This window comes from Cynocephalus volans, chromosome 15 (genome assembly GCF_027409185.1).
Source record: "Cynocephalus volans isolate mCynVol1 chromosome 15, mCynVol1.pri, whole genome shotgun sequence".
NCBI classification, from domain to species: Eukaryota; Metazoa; Chordata; class Mammalia; order Dermoptera; family Cynocephalidae; genus Cynocephalus; species Cynocephalus volans.
The window spans coordinates 51,220,040-51,240,231 of NC_084474.1; the positions used below are offsets into that span (position 1 = coordinate 51,220,040).

The 20,192-nt window shown below is 36.7% G+C and overlaps 1 protein-coding gene across 1 annotated transcript; it reads left to right on the top strand.

The window, feature by feature from the left end:
* Positions 1-145: 145 nt before the first annotated feature.
* On the top strand, positions 146-19,992 carry MTERF3 (mitochondrial transcription termination factor 3). Its single transcript, XM_063079890.1, has 8 exons — positions 146-273; positions 2,778-3,126; positions 4,534-4,686; positions 9,981-10,170; positions 14,114-14,261; positions 14,629-14,700; positions 15,941-16,102; positions 19,765-19,992. The coding sequence occupies exons 2-8, from the start codon at positions 2,793-2,795 to the stop codon at positions 19,957-19,959; spliced, it is 1,254 nt and encodes a 417-aa protein (XP_062935960.1). The 5' UTR covers positions 146-273; positions 2,778-2,792; the 3' UTR covers positions 19,960-19,992.
* Positions 19,993-20,192: the final 200 nt, after the last annotated feature.

Consider the following 20,192-nt stretch of genomic DNA (forward strand, 5'->3'; position numbering starts at 1 on the left):
CAATTCTGAAGAAAGTGGGGAGAGGGAGAAGGGCAGCTGTGGCCCCTGGCTTGTTCCTTCTTCCGCACGCATCTCGCTCTCCCCCCCGCGCAGCCTGGCAGATGGTCTCGCCCACTCCTGCCGTAGCCCACGTGGGCCTGGCGGCGCGGCGGCCCGGCGGCGCGGGGCTGGGGGGCGGACTGGCGGGTGTGCGGCCCCGCCGGACAGTGCGTGCTACCCGGCGTGCCCGACGGCCACCGCGGGACACACGACGAGGCATAAGCCTCGCCGCAGGTAAAGCCAGGAGGCGCCCGAGCGCTAGGGGCGCACTCCCGGCAAGGGTTTCCATCCCTACCCACCCGCGTCCAGGCAGGGCCCCGGGCCTCCTGGCTCGCAGACCTTCGTGGCTCCCAGCTAGGGTGATTGGTTTTGTTTTGTGTTTTCCCCCTGATGTGAAAAAAGCGCGACCATGTTTATATTCGCGTATTAGCGCGCTCTGCGGGAGACGCAGGAGGCCTTGCGTGTAAACTGGCTTCCTGCGGAAGTTCGGTTTGGGGAACTAAAACTGGCTGAAATGGCCTGGGGGGGTGGTGGGGTGTGTCAGTATTATTTCAGAGGCCCTTAATTAAGCCACCCAGCTTACTCCCCTTTCATCTCCTGATTTCATTAATTACCCTTGAAGAGGTAGAAATCTTGAACCCTCGAAAAATACTCTTATCTCAAGGCCCATTCCTAGTGAAGCACTAGGCACACAGTTGAGTAGTGTGTGATATTTTAATGGACTTTAGAGTTCTTTAAGGGTTTTTTTCTTTAATCTTCCTGATGGGAAGCCAGGGTCGTGTTAGAAGACTTACTGTTACCAATTCACAGGGCTTTTATATACATCTGCAAATTCCTTACCCGCTTTTGAATACTGTATAGACACGTGAGTTATCTGTACTTGGAGCCTCACAAGGCTCTGGGCTAGTGGAGAATAGTCAGTGAGAGGGAGGATCCAGGGATGAGACCCAGCCCTGCTCTCGTGAAAGAACAGTTAATCAATTGTTAAGATGTATAGACAGCGGTGAAATGATGATGTAGAGAAGATAGTGCACTCGGAAATAAAGATGGAAGGACATTAGTTGTATGCACAAAGGTCTTTTAATAAATATGGATGGAATTTGAAAGTGAGTCTGCCTGATGTGAGAGGAGTACTAATTTGAGTCTGGAAAGGCTTTAGAATAAATTTGGAATTTCAGGAGGTTGCTTTGAAGTAGGACAGAGTGCTTAGACAAACTTAGAAGTCAGCAATGTTAGAGCTCATAGGGATCTTAAGAGTCATCCTATTGTACCCTTAGCCTTTTAGAAAAATTATTATTTGAAGAATGGTCATTGAACCCCTACCGTGGGCTAGACGTTGTACTAGACCACCACCAGAAATTTAGTCTTGTCAAGGTAGCATAACCGAGGGCTTCTGGCTTACAGTTTAGTGCTCTTATGACTGTTGTGCAGAAAATGAATGTTGGAGGTTTGAGGGAAAACTTGAAAGATTTGGAGGCTCATTTTCTACCAAAATTTAACAAAAATCACTTATCCCACAAGTATATTATGAACACTTATTTCCTTTCTAAAATCATTTCAGAATGAAAGTGAGATTTTCACATTTATAACTCTCTTTTAGCAAATGTCCCAAAACTACACATCCTCAAGAGGAGGTTAGACCCTCAAATATTTGGTCTAATTCAGAGCATAAAAGAAGCTGAATTCCACTGTGTAGTAAAACAAAGCAAAGAGTTGTATGCAACAAAGATTAGTTTGCATTTGAGTGTGTTATCAATAGTAATAATAATGGCTAACATTTATTGAGCATTTCCCGTATGCTGGACGCTATGGACTATCTTACTTAAATTTACTTTTGTAATTAGTTGGCTAAATATAAAATTCCTTCATATTCCCAGAATAACAAGAGTAAAATAGCAACAGACTTTCTTGATAAAAGTTTTTTTTAAAAAAACAACTACTTTTTCAGTGAAAATATACATGTATTCATTTCTGGTTGATTATTTATATCTGTCACTTCATTTTGCTTGCTAGTTTTGACCTTTTCAAAGGCTTTTCTTTTTCTTGTTTCCTACAGTGAAAACAGAATTTCACAAAACTGGGTTTGTTCCATTCCTTTTTGAAGAACAGCTTTATCTGTGAAATAATCAACAATGTTCAGCTCTGAGGATGAAGCAAGAAATAGCCTTCACTGTTCTTTACAGCAATGATAATATTTTGATGATTCATTTAAGACAGAATGGATTTCTATTTTTTATTGTGACTAATTTATATAAATAAAATGCATTTGAATAATTCAGTGTTATTTTGATCAGCAGTCTTCTTAAAGGTTCTTCAAGTCAAATTTTAAGAACACTTAATTGCATCGTCTTATTTTCTTTAAAAGATTAACAGAGAATATTAGTTCAGCTGTAAATTGAATGTATACAGATTTTTGTTTTAAATGATTTTCTTACACCAGTGATTTTGCTTTTTGTTTTTAAATTGTAAAGCATGTCTTTATTTTTCCAGTTCAGCAGTTCCTGTCTTGGTTGTAACTGAGACTAGAAGTTCCTGTCTTTTGGTTGTGAGACTGCCTTGTTTTTGGCTTTTCCTGTTCATAAGAAACATCTCACTATTTTAGTCATCTACATTTATTTAAACACCTTTCATTTAGAAAAAATAATTTCCAGTTTATCTTTGTGTTGTTTGAATACTGTTTTAAACATTTAAGTAAATTGCATTTCTCTTCTTCTGATAGTTATTTTTTTTCTTTGTAGACTACTTTAAGAAAAATGGCCCTGTCAGCCCAGCAGATACCCAGATGGTTCAACTCAGTTAAATTGAGTACCTTCATTAATGCTGCACAACTAACAAAATGTTTTCCAAGACCAGGAAAAACATTGTTGCATGGCTTTTCTGTTCCGTCTCAGATGTCCTCTGACAATTGCTTTCCCCAGTGGGGATTTAAGACTTATAGAACTTCCTCCTTATGGAATACTTCCCAGTCTACCAACTTAAATGGACAAGAGAATAATTCTACCCAAAGCACTCTGCTTCCTTCTGTGAATGAGCGGTTACAGAAGACACAAAAGATATCTAGCTTTGATTCTGAGCTGTCTCTAGAAGGTAATTCTTTACTTTCAGAAAAGTCCCGTTTTCCCCACTTTGGCAGTTTGAATAAGCTACCTGTTTACATTCTGCTAGCCCATTGCAGGTCATATTTTGTAGAAGGTAATAAAAAGAACAATGTTTGTTCTATTCATTTATTTCTATTATACCTTTATTGACTAAGAAAACAATTTTGTGGGTTAATATGTATAAGATATGTATTTTATAGCTCTATATATAACATTTGGTTTCTACCCTTGATCTTAGCCAAAAGGTCGAGAAGCGGTAACATTTGCTTTCTAAATACTTTATTATTTAGATACTTTCTAAAAATTTTTTTCTTCTGGTGATAATTAGGTTTATTAGGGTATAATTTATATCAAGTAAAATTTATCTTTGTGTTATTCAGTTCTATAAGTTTTCTCATATGCATTACAGTCAATAATTAGAACAGTAAGTATATCACTCCAAAAAGATTCCATGTTTCACTTTTTAGTCAATTCTCTCTTTCCTTCCTATTCTAGGAATATTTTGTTGCAAATTAGATAATATTCTGTGAAGTAGAATATAAAAGGAAGAAAGCTGGTTGCGGGGGTGGGGAGGCTGGCTATAAAAAACTGAGAAAAGGGGCTGAGCCCGTGGCGCACTTGGTAGCGTGCTGCGCTAGCAGCGCGGCAACGCTCCTGCCGCGGGTTCGGATCCTATATAGGAATGACCGGTGCACTCCCTGGCTGAGCGCCGGTTACGAAAAAAAAAAAAAAGTAAAAAACTGAGAAAAGGTAGTTAGAGATTAGAGGCAAAAAATAGAAGAAATCACAGTCCCAATTTCTTAGCTTTAAATAGATGATGAATTTTAAAATAACAAAACCTCAGAATCAAGGCTGTTCTAGAGAGGGTCGCAACTTTAGCAAAAGACTACAGGTTGTAGAAAAATCTTAGAAGTCCCCATAAAGACACATTAGAAAATAACTTGGAGGGGAAGGGATTGGATCAAAATGAAGACATTTCAGGATGTGATGACTTTAATCCATGCAATTGTGGCTGTTGGAATATGTTCTACTTTTCAAGCCAAGTAAATAAGCTGTTGTAGACTCATTCTCTTTGTGAAAATGTACTTGAAGATCAGTTGATCTTTAGCATTCAAACCTGCTGATTAAAAGTGAAGGAAAGGAGTTGTGTGCCTTGAAACTTACCAACACGTTTTTTATTTTGAAGGAACAGTAGTTGGTCTGTAATAGTCTTAACCTTACCTCTTAGAAGGTAGAAAATTTGGGGGCTTATTAGACGTTTAATTCCAAAATGATCCTGAGGTTTAACCAGTGAAAGAAGCAAACTAGGGAAGAGGAGGCCTTTGTAGAAATAATTTTAAGTGTGCATATTGGAATGCTAACTTGTTTCTCTTCTTCCATGTGGCTTGCTTCAAAGAACTGGATGATTTGCCTCCACTGTCTCCATTGCAGCCAATTTCTGAGGAGGAGGCTGTTCAGATTATTGCAGGCCCTCCATTGCCCCCAGTTTCCTTCACTCTTCGGGACTATGTGGATCATTCTGAGACTCTGCGGAAGTTAGTGCTTCTAGGTAAGCACTAACTAAGTTTGACTAACCTACAAGTATTTGAGTGTACCCCTCATTTATTTCTTTGGCCTTACTTTTTAAATTAACATTTTAATTTTTGTCAAAGTAGTACATACAGATTTCATGTAGTGTGAAAAGCTGGTAAAAAAACTATTCCCTGCTTCATTCTTCTTGATCTCTCATCCCGTGCCCCTTTTATTGCTTTCTGTTTGTATTTCACCTTTACATTTTTAAGCAATTGTTTATAGTGTTGTTGCTTGGTTCATCAGTTTATACATCAGTTGATCTCTTGTTGGATCCCATCCGCCAGAGGTACACTTAACTTGTATCACTCTCTCTGTTTGTATTTAACCTCCACATTTTTAAGCAATTGTTTATAGTGCTATTGCTTGGTTTATCAGGTTTAGACATCAGTTGATCTCTTGTATAGCACACATACTTTTCCAGTATTCTCTTCAATCCTCCCAGTATAGTAACATTACAATTTTCAGATAAATCATTAGCCAGTGATTACTTTATGGGTATAAATATTGCTAGCTGCTATAACAAGAAGTGTACTACAATTATTTTCTTTCCTGTATAACTTTTCCTTTTCCTGGACTTAATAATTGCTTTGTTTTTCATTTGATTAGTTCTCTTTGTTTCTAGGGTTAAATTTTCCCATGCTTTCCAAACTGTTTTTTTGTTTAGGATACTATTTTCCATTTTCCCGTAGCATACTGCTCCCTATTTGCTCTGCTACCTTCTGACCTTTCTCCTGGAGCCCATTATCCTCTGGATTTGGATAGTTTCTCTGTAGGCTGGTTCCATAACTTTCTTAGCTTGTTGACTAATTGGTTGTACTTGAATGTGAATAGTTGAAGGCAGTCAGGGGATATCACTGCAAACTTTTATTTAGTCTTTTCATTTTTAGTCCAGCACTTTATTACAACCTTCTGCTTTCCCATTATCTCTGGGTTTGACACTTTTCTTACTTGATTTTTCCAGATAATGCAAATTCTCTTCTTATCCTAGGGGGATTGAGAGGAACAGGATAGGTAAGGGATTGGGGGGGTTGAGTTCCCCATATACAGTCATACTCAGTACCCCTGTCCTCACCTCTAACCTCTCAGATCTCTAGGGATTCTGATTTCTGAGCCTTTTGAGTTTTTCATGGGCCAGTCAGCTTACTACTTGTCAGAATTCTCATTTGCAGGCATTTCAGTTTCCTCTTTCTCCTCTCTGATAAGTCTGTTACCATTCTTCCATCTGTTTTCATTTATTGTGATTTGGGGATATAGATTAATCTTGTTTCATCAAAGGAGTTTATTTTTTATTTTTCATTCCCTGTATTTTTGGGGGGTGACTTTTAACAGGAAAAGAAGGAGAAAAATCTTTTCCGTGTTGAAAACCTTTATGGGTCATCCTTGATTCTTGCTTTTTCTCTTCACTCCTTACATCTAATTTAGCACCTTATCCTATGGAGTCTGCCTTCTCTATATCTCTCAAATCCATATGCTTCTCTCATTCTATAGTCACTGCCTTCATTTAGGTCCTCATCTGTCACTGAATGACTGCAGGAGACTCCTCAGTTGATAGTCTTCTTATCAGCACTCTTGACCCTGATCCTCTCTCTAGTGTTAGTGCTCTTTCTAAAACGGATATCTGACTATGTCAGTGACCTACTTAAAATCTGTCAAAGCCTTCCCAAGGTGTCAAAGGTCTTCCCGGTTTGGCTCCTGCTTACCTTTTCAGCTTTGTTGCTTGACATTTCCCTCCTTGGGTTGGCCAACTCTGACAATGGGAGAACTTAACTCAAGTTCAGTAACTTCTAAAATGTCATCTTTGACCCTGTAGACAGAGGGACCCTCCTGCAGGCTCTCACTTCACTCCCTGCTTACTTCAGTCCTTGCACTAATGATAAGGTGTTTAATCGTTTACTCATACCTCTCTGTGCCACGTTACTCAAATGTTACCCAGATGTATAGGAATGGTCTTTACTCTTATGAAGCTTCAAGTCTTCAGAAATGTCTAAATACACATATATAAAGCACAGGCACAGAAAAACAAGTACTGCATGACCTCCCTTATATGTGAAAGCTAAAAATGTCATACTCATAGAAGAAGGGAGTAAAACGGTGGTTTACCAGGGGCTGAGAGGTGGGGAGGCAGTGGGGAGATGTTGATCAAAAGGTACAAAGTTTCAATTGGACAGGAGGAGTAAGTTCTAGAGATCTACTTACAGCATGGTGACTATATTATATATTTGAAAATTGCTGAGAGAGTACATTTTAAATGTTCTCACCACAAAGAAAAAGTGAGTATGTAAGGTGATGGATGTGTTAATCAGCTTGATTTAGTCACTCAACAGTGTGTGCATATATCAAAACATAATGTACAATAAAAAAGGTATTCTGTGAGTTCAAAGGTGGGAGAAAGATGACGTCTGCTGCACATAGGAGAGCCAGTTACCTTTCCTTTCAGAATAGCTCTCCTAGCCTTATGGCAGGTGCTCTGGGTGATACAAGATAAACTAAAGACATGGTCCCTACTTTTGAATAATTTACAGTGTGCTTAGAGCTTTGGAATGTCTTTCAGCCATTCCTTCATCTCTATGCTGATACTTCGACAGCAGTCTGCTGATACTTCGACAGCAGTCTTAGAAGTAACTAAAATGACAGTAACTTAGAGGAACCGTGACTGCTTTGTCAGACAATATTTTTGAGTACCTAAGTCCTGGTTCTTCTTTGTTAGCTTCCCAAATCTGTTTCCACCTTTCCCTGCATGTTCTGTATCCCAGGAGGCCAACTCTTATGCACTAAGGATCCTGTGCCAGTTGGCTTGTTGGCAGCAATAGCCAGTGGGCGGCACCTCTGTGATAGAAGATATAAGAGCCAGGTGGGAGTATTTTTTTCCCCTGTTCCCTCCCTTCTTTAGGTCATGTAACTGCCTCACTCCATGACAACAGCTCCTTCTGAGCAGCCCTTCCTTAACAGCTTCTAGCTCCCTCTGGGCTCTGGTAACATTTTGTCTCCTTGTTTCTTTAGTACTGGGAGTACCCTTGTTCATTCCCTAACTCTGCTCACACCACTGTGTCGAGTCCCTTCATTAAAGTTCTTTTCATTTAAACTTTGCAGGGCAGTTTCTGTTGCCTGCTAGACCCTGACTGATACACTAAATATGTGTAGTAACCATAACTGAATGCAATGGTAATATTTGTAGTTCCTTAACTGAGGAGATAAAGCCCAACTAGACTGGTCGCCTAGAGGGTAGGATTATGCAGAAGTCCTGGTCTATAGTAGGTACTCAGTGACTGTTTTTTCAGCTTAATGAAATCGTGAGTGAGTCCAACTGATTTATACTGAGTAGTGCACTCTCCTGATGAGATTCTGCTCTCCTGTTGTTAAAAAGCAGCTTTTCAGGATTTCTCTTTCAGCACAGTCAGGGTGTGACAGCTCATGCTGAGCAGGGCAGTTCAACCCATGTCAACTGTAATATTTAGTTAAATTTGAAGTCTGAACCCTTTATGTTATTTTTAAAGGATCCCCTCCCCCATTTATCACAGATTTTTCAAACTGGTTTCCATTGTATTTTTTTAATCCATCCAATAATATTAATAATAGTATTTTTGAATTACAAAAGAATTACATCTAATTGTTAAAAGTGCAGATATTGCCAGAGAAAGACCTCTTCTCTCTCCACCCCAGTTTCACTTCCCAAAGTTATTTTTTTAATAGTTTTCCAGACCTTTTTCTGTGCAAATATATTTTATATGGAAAGCTACACATAGGTTTCATGCTTTTCTGTAGTTAAATTTAATATTTCTTTTAAATTCTGTGTTTTCTTCTAGTAGAGTTAATATGCATTTAGATTCTTAATTCATCTGGAATTAATTTTTGTGTAAGATACAGAAAGAATTTTTAATTTTTTTTTCCCAAAAATATAGCTAGTGATCCCATTATATTTTAGTCAATAGTCTATCTTTCATGCATTGATTTGAAATGCCATTATTATTGTGTAGAAAATTTTTTTAGTTCCTCTTGGGGCTGTTTCCACTCTCATTCTGTGTGTGTGTGTGTGTGTGTGTGTGTGTGTGTGTGTGTGTGTGTGTGTGTGTGTGTGTGTGTGTGTGTGTGTGTGTGTGTGTGTGTGTGTGTGTGTGCGTGCGCGCGTGCGCGCGCGCGTTTGTATTTAATCTGTTTTGCTGTTTGTGGCCATCTTATATCAATACTTGTTTAATATCAAGAAATTTGGATTTAGAATTATATTTGGATCTAATACTACATGGAGTTATAATGAACATGATAATTTATTTTTCTGATTGTGGATGCCATTAAGTTTTATTTCATTGCTTTTATATTTAAGACTATAAAGTTGCCTCTAGAATTCAATTTGAGAGTTATTTTTAATCTGAAGAAATATTTTTCAGAATATGAAATTTGAGTCTAAACTTAAGGTTTTACATTGTCTTCAAATGTTTATTCTAAAGATATGGAATAGGTCTTTCCTTCTCATGTTTATTCTATTTTAATCAAATAAAAGGAAAAAATAAGAGAATAGGATGCTCAGTTTTAATGAGAATTTTGAATTATAGGTTACTTTGATTCCCTGACTAATGAATGCTGAAATTTAATTATGTTATCTGTAACCAAAGAATGCTTTAAAATAACTTCTTGGTTTCTCCCTCTTTTTACTACTCTCACCTGTTCCTTGTCTCATTTACTTAGATTACCTAAGATGATAAGGATAAATGAAGGTTGAAGGTTGTGTGCTTGAGGGCTATGTGTGTTCACCTGTTCTTGCTCAGACTTATTTTTTAGTTCCTTCAGGGTCCTCATCTCTATGCTAAAGATGTGGAGATTATAATGATGAGTAAGACATAGGGGCATTTTTGTTCCCTCTTTGAAGGGGATCATAAGCATATTTCATAGGATCTGTTACTCTGAAGAATAACCAGTTGAACGTTACTGGAGATCGTTAGGGGTTCCCAAGCATCTTTCAAACAATATTCTAAGTAACCATAGACGAAGATGATGACCCTATGTCAATGTGACTTAGTAAATTTGTTTTGTGGGGAAATTTAGCCTCAAATGCTGTTTTCCTCTATACTTGGCTTTGAAATAATTATGTTAAAATTTTAATTTGTTTTTATTTCTGCAACCAATTTAGTTTTAAAGTATTTAGAAGTTTCTTTTGGTCTGTCTCGGTTCTCCTTTGAATAGGTTACTGATCTCCATCAGTAATTTCTTATGCTTGTGTGTATGAAGTTTTTAATGGCTGAGAAGTCATCTTTAAACAGTATTTATAATTTATTATAGGAGTGGATTTATCCAAGATAGAAAAACATCCAGATACAGCAAACCTTCTTCTGAGACTGGATTTTGAAAAAGACATTAAGCAAATACTCCTGTTTCTTAAAGATTTGGGTATAGAGGATAACCAACTGGGAACATTCCTGACTAAAAATTATGTTATTTTCTCTGAAGACCTTGAAAATCTTAAGACCAGGTAGGGCTTCCAGAATGATTCTTACATATTCCAAGCATTGGTTACGGGGGAAATGTGTAAGTTTTTGTTTGTCTCTGCTGCACAGGATCTACTGAGATAATGAACATGAGTGTTATTTTTTTGTATAGACTTTCTTTGACCTAAATTAAGTATTTAAAGCAGTCCTTTCATTCAACTACCCATTATTATTTTTATGTTTTCAACTTATTGCTGAGTCAGTACTTAACTGTTTCTCTTCAGAAAGTGGAGTAAGTTTTTTCCTAAAAAAAATCATTAACAAATGGCTAAATTATCTGAGAGTACACTGAAAGTTATGAAAGCCTGATCTTTTGTGCTTTTTCTGGATGATTTTTGATGGTAGACTTTCTCTTGGCAAATTGTTGTATAATTTGCTTAATCATTTCTGTAAGCTGGGTATCTTGGTTGTTCCTTTTTTTCTTCTTTAAATAGCACTTTTGTAAACTTCTTTATACTTCATTCAACATTCAAAGAATTGTTGAATCTGTGAGAATCGATACCGTGAGATAATATTGATCTGTAAGCTAAGATTTCTGCTAGGCATCAGAAAATCCTGCTAGGAATTGGAAATACCACAGAGAACAAGACAAAGCCCCTGTCCTTAAGGAAACATTTTGAATTCATCATCACCCCAACTCTCACCCTCTCTGGATTCACTGAATAGGAGCACTGTTCACCCTCCTGCCCAAATCAGAATATTTAGTATTAACTTGGCCTTCACTTCTTTTAGCATCCACATCTGACAAATCACCAAGGCCTGTCAGTTCTACCTTTTCATGTCTCTCAGATCAGTCAGTGCGTTACATTTTGCCTCAAGTCCCATCATTCCACATCAGGATGGCTATCGCAGTCTCCTAATTGGTCTGCCTCTGCTCTTGACCCCCTAGACGTTCTCCACAGTGCTGTTGAGCCTCACTGCATTTCAGAGAGCTTTGCAGTTCCTTGAACCACCATAGTCTAATGGCTTTTCTCTGAATTAGTCAAAAGTGAAACAAAAAACAGTGTTGCTTACACGGAACAATTTGAGCACTGGGCTAGACTTAAGACATAAAAGACATGCTTTCTTTCTTGCTGGGACTTACACTCTGCAGTAATATAGATAGGCTATCACAGTACAGGAGAGAGAGAGCATGCATGATTCTAGGAAACTCATCTGACACATCAGCTTTGCTCCTCCTGGCTGTCAGGAACACTAACTCCCCACGCAAAAACCAACTTGTCCTTGTTGCTCAAGATTTATTCGAAGGAAGCATGAATACCAGGAGGTGGGAATCATTTCAGAGGCTCTACCATTATTATTAATATTTCCATTGTACATGGGGCATAGAGAGGTTAAACAGTGTGCCCAGGATTACACACAATTGGTGTAAGTGGCAGAGCTGGAATTTAAACCCAGCTAGTCTAACTCCAGAATCCTGCCTATTAAACCATACTGCCTCCCAGTATTTAATTCTATGAAGAAACCTTAAGCCTAGTCTTAGTTTCCAGTTAGTTCATTCAATTGAGCATGCTGCCCAAGGTCAAGGGTTAGGAACCCCATACTAGCCAGCTGCCAAAAGGAAAAAAAAAAAAAAGGAAAGAAATTTAAGCCTACAAGGAGCTTAAGTGACTGGCTCAAGATCACACATACTCCTAACAACTAAGGAATGTTCTCATATATATAGTATAGTCTAATGATTCCTAAACCTGGTTATCAAATTAAACTGTGGAGCATTTTTTAATTACTTAGAATTTTTTTAATAGGTAATACGTTCACATGTACTTGAGGAAATATACAATAAAAAATTAGCTTCTATTGAATAGGCAAGGGTATGATAATGTTTATTTAATTGAACTTAGTTTATAGCTCTGCTATATACAGCAGTCTTATTTTCTAAAATTTCTATAACAGCACTGCTTTCTTGTATTAGTTTTCAATGGAAAAATTTTAAATATACGTAAAATTTAATTCTTTGTGGGATTTTCCAATGAATAATCTGTATTTAAATTATTTATGTAAACACAGTTTTTTGATTTAGGTGGGTCTTATATCTTAATTTTTTATTGGAAAAATTATCACAATGTAGACAATAGTTTTGATAATGTTTTAATCAGAAACTGATCCTTGCTGCCAAAAAAGGAAAAAAATGTAACCCTCCTTCCCTCCTTATTCCTGTCCCTTGGACTTCCAAGACCCACCTATGAAGACAGCTACTGGTATCAAGAATTTTTTTCAAACTTCTAGGAGTGTTCTGTCCTATACAAGCATATACATATATCTGTTTATGCACTCACACACATGAACACACATACGTAACAGTTGGTAGCATTTATACATATTATTCTGCACTCTGCTTTCTAACCTTAACTGTACGTTGGAGATTATTTTTTCTTGGCTCTTCCTATTCTTTTTAACCTTAGTACCCTATTGATAAACATTGAGGGTGTTTCTGGTCTTTACTATGACGATGAGGTTGCATTTACTCCCCTTATATATATGTCATTTCACACATTGGTGTATATCCATAGGACAAGTGGAATTGCTAGGTCAAAGGGTATGTTCATTGTAATTTTAATAGATACTGCCAAATTATCCTTCATATGGGCTGTTTTCTAGTTTACTTTTCCAACAGTGTACAGAAGTGCCAGTTGCCCTATTATCCTCACTAATACAGTGTGGTCAGACTTAATGATTACAGATTATTTTATAGATAAAAATAATACCTCATTTGTTGTTTTGGAAACAGTGGTTGGAGCATCAAATGTTGGAACATTAAGTATTGTTTGGAGCATCTTTTCATATGTTGAATTTCTATTTACATTTCCTTTTCTATACATTGTATATGCCCTTTGCCAGTTTTTAACTGGGACTTTTTCTTTCTTTTTTTTTGATATACATTCTCCTACATATTAAGAAAATTAGTTCTTTCTCTGTGACATATTGCAAGTATTTTTCTCAGATTGTCATTTGTCTTTTGACTCTGTTTATAGTGTTTTTTCCATGCATTTGAAATTTTTGTATAGTTAAATTTATCAATTGTTTCGCTCAAGGTCTCTAAGGGACTTCTTTAAAGGAGTAATAGTTATTTGATTATAAGATAAATTCTGGTATATGGTATAGAAATATCACAGGCTTTAGATGTAGGTATGCCTGAGTTCAGATCTCAGTGTTGTCACTAATTAGCTGGTGATCTAAGACAGGTTATTTAACTTTTTTGAATCTGTGTTTCCTCAGATGTAATATGGAAAACTTATATAGCTCACAAATTTTTTTGTTTTTCTGGTGAGAATTAAATAAGATAATGTCCTGATATATTTTAGGCATTTAATAAAACTACCTTTTACTATGTTTTTATATTTTAAAAAATCAGTAATACTTTCATAGTCAAACTTCGTATATTTTACTATTTTATTTTGGTTCCCAGAAACTTAATAGGAAAATATCTTAATTGTTAACAAAATACATATTGAACAACTGTAGTAAAAATTATTTATGAAAGTACATACAGAGTAAATATACTAACATAAAAAATTCCTCTCTCAGTTACAACCATGCCTAAGGTCTTTCCTTGTGAAAAGAGTTCTGAATCTCTTATTTTCTTAATTTGTATTTTTTCTGTTCTTAGCCAAAAAAAAAAAAATCCTAAACAGAGCTATTTCATTTTTTTCCTACCAAGTATTAAAATAAGTGAGATTAACTGAAAAGGGAATCTACCCGTTAGTGGATTTCAGAATTATTTTCTGTTTTCAAATACAAGTGGAAGCCACTTTAGAGTTGGGTAAATGTTTTTTTAAAGCATATTTGGGCCATTATTACAGAATACTTTTATTTATCTTTGTTTGTTTTAGTGTTGGAGCCTTTTTTAAAACAGCTTTTGCTTCAGCAAGCAGCATAACATTAGTAAGTGTTTATCATATATACATGTATTTTTGTTTGCTTTTCTAGGGTGGCGTATCTACAGTCAAAAAATTTCAGTAAAACAGATATTGCACAGATGGTCAGAAATGCACCATTTTTGCTGAGTTTTTCCGTGGAAAGACTGGATAACAGATTGGGATTTTTTCAGAAAGAACTTGAACTTAGTGTGAAGAAGGTAAAGAAAAGGGGAGGATTTATACATTTGCATGTCACATACATTTAGTAGCTATTAAATCTCTCATGTTTCTAATAGATGCCTGGCCCATATGAATCTTATAAATCCTGGTAATTTTTGTACAGAAATGAATTACCCTGCTAGGTTAAACATAAAGCTGCATCATTTTATAATATTCTATCAAATTGGTTCCTTAAGTTTGCTTTCAGTATTTGTTTTTCCCTCGAACAGCATCATGCATATGTTCATTTCTCTGATTGAGCCATATTTAACATTTTAACTTTGTATTCCTAGTAATGCCTTAGTTTTCCAAAGTAGTTAAATATGCACATATAGTAATAATAGATTGTTTTGTTTATAACTAAAGACTAGAGAGCTGGTAGTTCGTCTCCCAAGGCTACTCACTGGAAGTCTGGAGCCCGTGAAAGAAAATATGAAGGTAGGACAACTTCAAGCTTTTGAGAAATCAGTTTCTTTATTTAAGTGTTTAAGTCCTCTGAAGAGAACAGATTTTGCTATTGTCATCTTAAAGAAAACTAGATTTTTAAAGAAGTTTTCCTAAAAAAGATAGAAATAGGAAATTATACAACAAATACATAGCAAGCAGTTTTTCCAGTTAATCATGTTTTCACATGATGACCAGATGTTACATGAGTAAATCATCTTGCAGACATTGGTACCAACAGTCCTAAAATAATGGATTAGGTATGTGGGTGGTACCTGGAAACTGCTTCTGTTGCCCAGCATAGGAGTCTGTGACCATGTAACCCAGTCTCCTTGACCAGTCTGTGAAACTGCTTTGTTTCCCAGCATAAGGGTTTGTGTCTGTATCTAGGGGAGTCTGGAGGCTGGATCTGAAGACTTCTGTGAAGAGAGCAGTGGCCAACACATTGCTCTCATTAGCACTTGTGCCAGCTGCTGGCCTGGTTCTATCACAGTACTTACCAGACACTCTACAGTCCTTCCTCAAAGAGAATGGTGTGAAGCCAGGGAACCCTGATGAATTAGTATACAAAGCTGTAGTGGTATTTGAAATTATTATGGAAGGTCTATTTTCTGACATGCTAATGTATTTCATAGTCAGTCACTGAAGAAATTTTTATTGACCTCCTTGCCCAAGCTCTCTGCAGGAAAATAGTCCCTGCTCTCATGGAGCGTACAATCTAGTGGGGGATAAAATACAGTGTGGTAAGAGCAATGGCTTGGTGGGGGAGCATAGGATTCTGTGAAAGCACATAGAGGGCCTAACCCCTGTTTGGGTGTTTAGTTTTATCATCTCTGGAATTTTGACATATAGTTTTTCCGGTAACATGTATGTGGGTGTGCTTGGGAGCAGAAGCTCAAAAAGCACTTTAAAAATTTTATTACTGGTCTGTTTGATGTCAGGCCCATGCAGTTAGCCTGACCAGCCCTCCCTTGTATACCATTATTCTACGTCATAGTTATGGGGATCTTCATGATGCTCACCGTGCTGTGAGTAGCTCATTCTCAGGAGGGGAGTTGGAAATTCAGGTTATCTCAAGAGCAGGAAGCTATAATCTCTTGAGGGCATTGGCATAGCCATCTCTAGATTTTAAAATGCCCTTATTTTAAATTTTAAAAGAATTGATATGTCTTCTGGCATAGTACAAAAGTAACTATTTCTATATATGACTCATAGAAAATTTACTTTCTTTTAGGTTTATCGTCTTGAACTAGGTTTTAAACGCAATGAAATTCAACATATGATCACCAGAATCCCAAAGATGTTAACTGCAAATAAAAGGAAACTTACAGAGACTTTTGATTATGTGCACAATGTGATGAGCATTCCTCACCACATCATTGTCAAGTTCCCACAGGTAATGCCACTCACAGTTGTCTCTGTAAGAGCTGCCATTGCCCTGCATTCGGAGCTGCTCTCTGGGTTCACAGTGTTGTTCACTTGGGAAAAGTTTGCAACTTCCAGGGCACACATGTACATCTCCAGAGGAGAAATCGGTGATTAATTTGCTTCCTTGTAGTTTGTCTACTAGTTTGGCCTGTCGGAATCAGGTGGGACAAAACTAGCCTCTATTATGCTTTTCTTCATTTAAATATGAAATAGATCACTTCCCTGGGAGATCCTTTCAATGTTACATGTAATTTTTATTCACCGTCTATCTAAATTCATGAATTAACAAGACATATTGTAACGATCTCCTACCAAAGCATAAAATAGTTCCAGTTTGCCAACATGCCAAAGCCATAATTATATTTTCTAACTGATCAGACTTTCATATTCTTTACCTAGTGAGTGACATTATCTGCTATTCACAAGAATATTAACTCTTTGAAAGCAGAGACCTTATCTGATTTATACACTGCCAAATCCCTAGTGCCTGGAACTATACCTTGCACTTAGTAGGCGTGTAGTAAATATTTGTTGAAGAAATGAATGATTGAATTTCATCAAACTGATCCTTTCCTGTTTGCCATGTGTACAGGCACTCAGTAAATATTTATTGAATAAACGACAGACTGAATTTTATTAGTGATACCTCTACTCCATTTGCTTGGTATGTTCCTGTTCTTGATATAAAAATGGACAAAAGAAATACGACCTTAATACAACTCAGAACTAAATTGCATTTAGTCCAATTCCTTCACACACATACAACAATGTTTATTTGCCTATCTTGCCTCACTATGAATGCGCCCTTAATATAGTATTTTCCTGTTTCACCAAATGCAAATATAATTATAGAAGTGTTAGAAGCCTACAATTGTGTGAATTTTGCTTATGGAGCAATTGTAAAGTAAGCAATCTTTAACTAAAAAGCAATGACAATTTATTTTTCCATGGGTTGGTAGATAATTCAGTGACAATAAGAGAATCTATGTCACCTCCAAATCCTAGTAGTCCAGTCATTCTTTCAATATATATTTGAGCATCCACGCAGTGCTAGACACCATGTGGGCACTAGTAAAGATACAAAAATCAATCAGTCATGGTCTGTATTCTTGTGGAACTTGCAATCTAGTATGGAAGACTGGTTTTAAAAATGTAATTGCTTTACATAATGGTAAAGGGTTTTAACAAGAGGTCTTACAGAATAATTAATGTAAAAGAGGTATGAAAATCATAGAAATAATTACAACAGCTATTGAGTGCTTACTATGTGCCAGCTCTGTCTTTACTGCTTTACCTGTATTAACTCATCTAATTCTCAAAACAACCACATGAGGTAGGTACTATTATTATCCCTATTTTACAAATGGAGAAAGTAATCATGAAGAGATTAAATAACCTGTCCAAGATTTACCCAGGAAACAAGGGGCAGAGCCGGGATTAGAACTCTGGCAGTCCCGGGATTAGAACTCTGGCAGTCGAGTTTAAAAACCCATGTTCTTTACTAGAATATGCTGCTACTCTAAGAAGTGACATTTGAGTCATCAGTAGAATAATGAGTCGTGTTTAAAAGATGGAGAGAAACTTCTCAAGTGGAGGAAACTATAAGCTGAGCAGATGCATCAAAATCACTTGTTTAGAAACACAGTAATTTTAGGCACCCCAAGCCCTAGATTCTGGGAAACCCAGTCATAGAACTGTGGCTTCCAAATTGGGATTCTTAGACTCCTAGGGGTCTGAGTAGTATTGATAAAAAACAAAACAGAAAAATAAAGTTTATTAATTGAAAAAATATATTAACTGATGGTAAGGCTGTGAGGGAACTGATATAGACTTTAAATTTTGGGCTGCTATTTTAAAACTCAGTGGTGTGAAATTAATTTTCTCATGCAGATGAAAGTTCTGGTTGGCACATATGTCTTATGATTAATTAAAAATGGGGAATGAACTGTATTTAATAACTGCAGTTAGTCATTTCAAAGAAGAGATCATTGAAGGTAAACGATAACAAAAGCAGTTTTAGGGTAATGAATATGAGGAAATCACTAGTCTAAGGAAAGAGAGTGTATTCAGGATCCCCCTAAAATCATTTCTCTCCCCTCCCACTGTGGGTTTCTGTGAAGGCAAAGCTTAAAGTCCATCTTAAGATAAGAGCGCATCCATAATTCTTAGGCTAGGGTTTTTTTTTTGTTTTAACGCTTGAAAATTGAAACCATCATTAACAGGATGAAATTTTTGTGACAATGGCAAAGTGGCCCCTGGTGGTCAACAATTCCCTTCTCTCCCCCGCCAAAAAAAATAAAAGAGAAAAACTCAACCTGAGCTGTGGCTTTTGGACTTGAAAGAGCACACAGCTCTCTAATGACAAAGTAATCTTGAACCATTGGAGAAGTAAACATAATATCTGATCATAAGCTATATAAAAGCTTTAAGGTGTTGTTATATTCAGGAAATTAACAACAGTTTGGAAGCTTCAGAGTCATTTGTGGATTTGTCTGGATGTTGTATGATAATTTGTAAACCGAGTCACTGCATAGGAGCCAAATGTCCAAAAAAAAAAAAAAATCTAAAGCTTCTTTCATCTTTATTAGCAGTAATAACATGGTAATAGGAATCTAGTTACCGAAATAAGGGCAGAATAACATGTAGTTTGTTTTTGCAGAGACAGAAAAGGTGGATGTTTTGTTCCAAAAGTAAGCCAATCCCATGTTGAGTTAGCACCCTATACTTTCTTTTGATTATTGTTCTCAAAGTACTGTAGTTTTCAACAATTGTTTTTCATAGTATCCTTTCCGAGTGCCCTGTTATTACTTTGTTTCCAGTTGAACATAAGAAAAGAGGCAGGGAGGTTACGTGCCATTTGGAGTGTTCCCAAAGTGTCTGTAATATAGCCAAGAGAGGAACTTGAAACCTAATACTGACTGTGGTTCATCTGGGCCTGGCCAGGGAGCCTCACAGATCTCTCAAGCTCAGGACTGTAGCTCAGGTCTGGCCAGATCTCCCAGTTCTCCCTCCTTTCTTGCAGCTGGCTATAGGGACTTAGCCTGCCATTCTACTCCTTAGGAGTTTTAACCCGAGGCAGGTAAGACATGCTTTCTCTGGTTGCTCTCCACAAAGGTCAAATTCATTTCATTTTGATTCTAGTAAGGGGAAGCAGCAGGAATTTAAAAAAAAGGGGGGAGGGGGGAAGCTTCACAGATTATGAAATCTTCTAAATTTTTTTATGACATAGATCTTGGTCTCTAACATTGGTCCTCAAACTTGCCAGATATCAGAATCATATAGAGGGCTTGTTAAAACAGATTTCTGGGCCCCACTCTTAGAGTTTTTGATTAAGTAGTTTTGGAGTGAGGCCTGAGGATTTGCTTCTTTAATATGTTCTCCACTGTCCCTGGGGATAGCCAGTGTTCTTTGCCCACAATTAGCCCTTAATTATTTTATTATTATCCTGTTTGTTGGTTTTGAGTCCCTTTCAAATCATTATTCTTAACAGGAGCGGCATTTATCATATTTACTGAATGTATGGTCAATGCTTTATATTTGTTAATCAATTAAAATTTTCAGCCAAAGAAACTTTTTAGTATTTTATCTTTCAGTGTACAATGTTTTTTAAAAACTTTTTTTCTTTTCTAGGTATTTAATACAAGGTTGTTTAAAATCAAAGAAAGACACTTGTTTCTTACCTATTTAGGAAGAGCACAGTATGATCCAGCAAAACCTAACTACATCTCTTTAGACAAATTAGTGTCTGTTCCTGATGAGATATTTTGTGAAGACATTGCCAAAGCGTCAGTACAGGACTTTGAGAAATTCTTAAAAACTCTTTAATTTTTGATGAATGTTAAATGTAATATTGCAAAGTGAATATATATATATATGAATAAATGAATATATTTAAAATAATTGCTTCAGGTTTCAATTTATATTTTTGATACTGTATTGTATGTTTGGGTACATACACTCTGGTAGAGCTTTCTTATGAGTTTCTAATGACTTAATTCTTGTTTCACTCAACCGTTTCCTTCTCAGGAAAGAGAACTAAAACTACAGCAAGCTTAGAG

Excerpts from the sequence above, each read along its gene's own strand:
- MTERF3 (XM_063079890.1), top strand. The coding sequence starts at position 2,793 with ATGGCCCTGTCAGCCCAGCAGATACCCAGATGGTTCAACTCAGTTAAA. Across the intron at positions 3,127-4,533 it reads TTCTGAGCTGTCTCTAGAAG|AACTGGATGATTTGCCTCCA; the intron begins GTAATTCTTTAC and ends CTTGCTTCAAAG. Across the intron at positions 14,262-14,628 it reads TTGAACTTAGTGTGAAGAAG|ACTAGAGAGCTGGTAGTTCG; the intron begins GTAAAGAAAAGG and ends TTATAACTAAAG.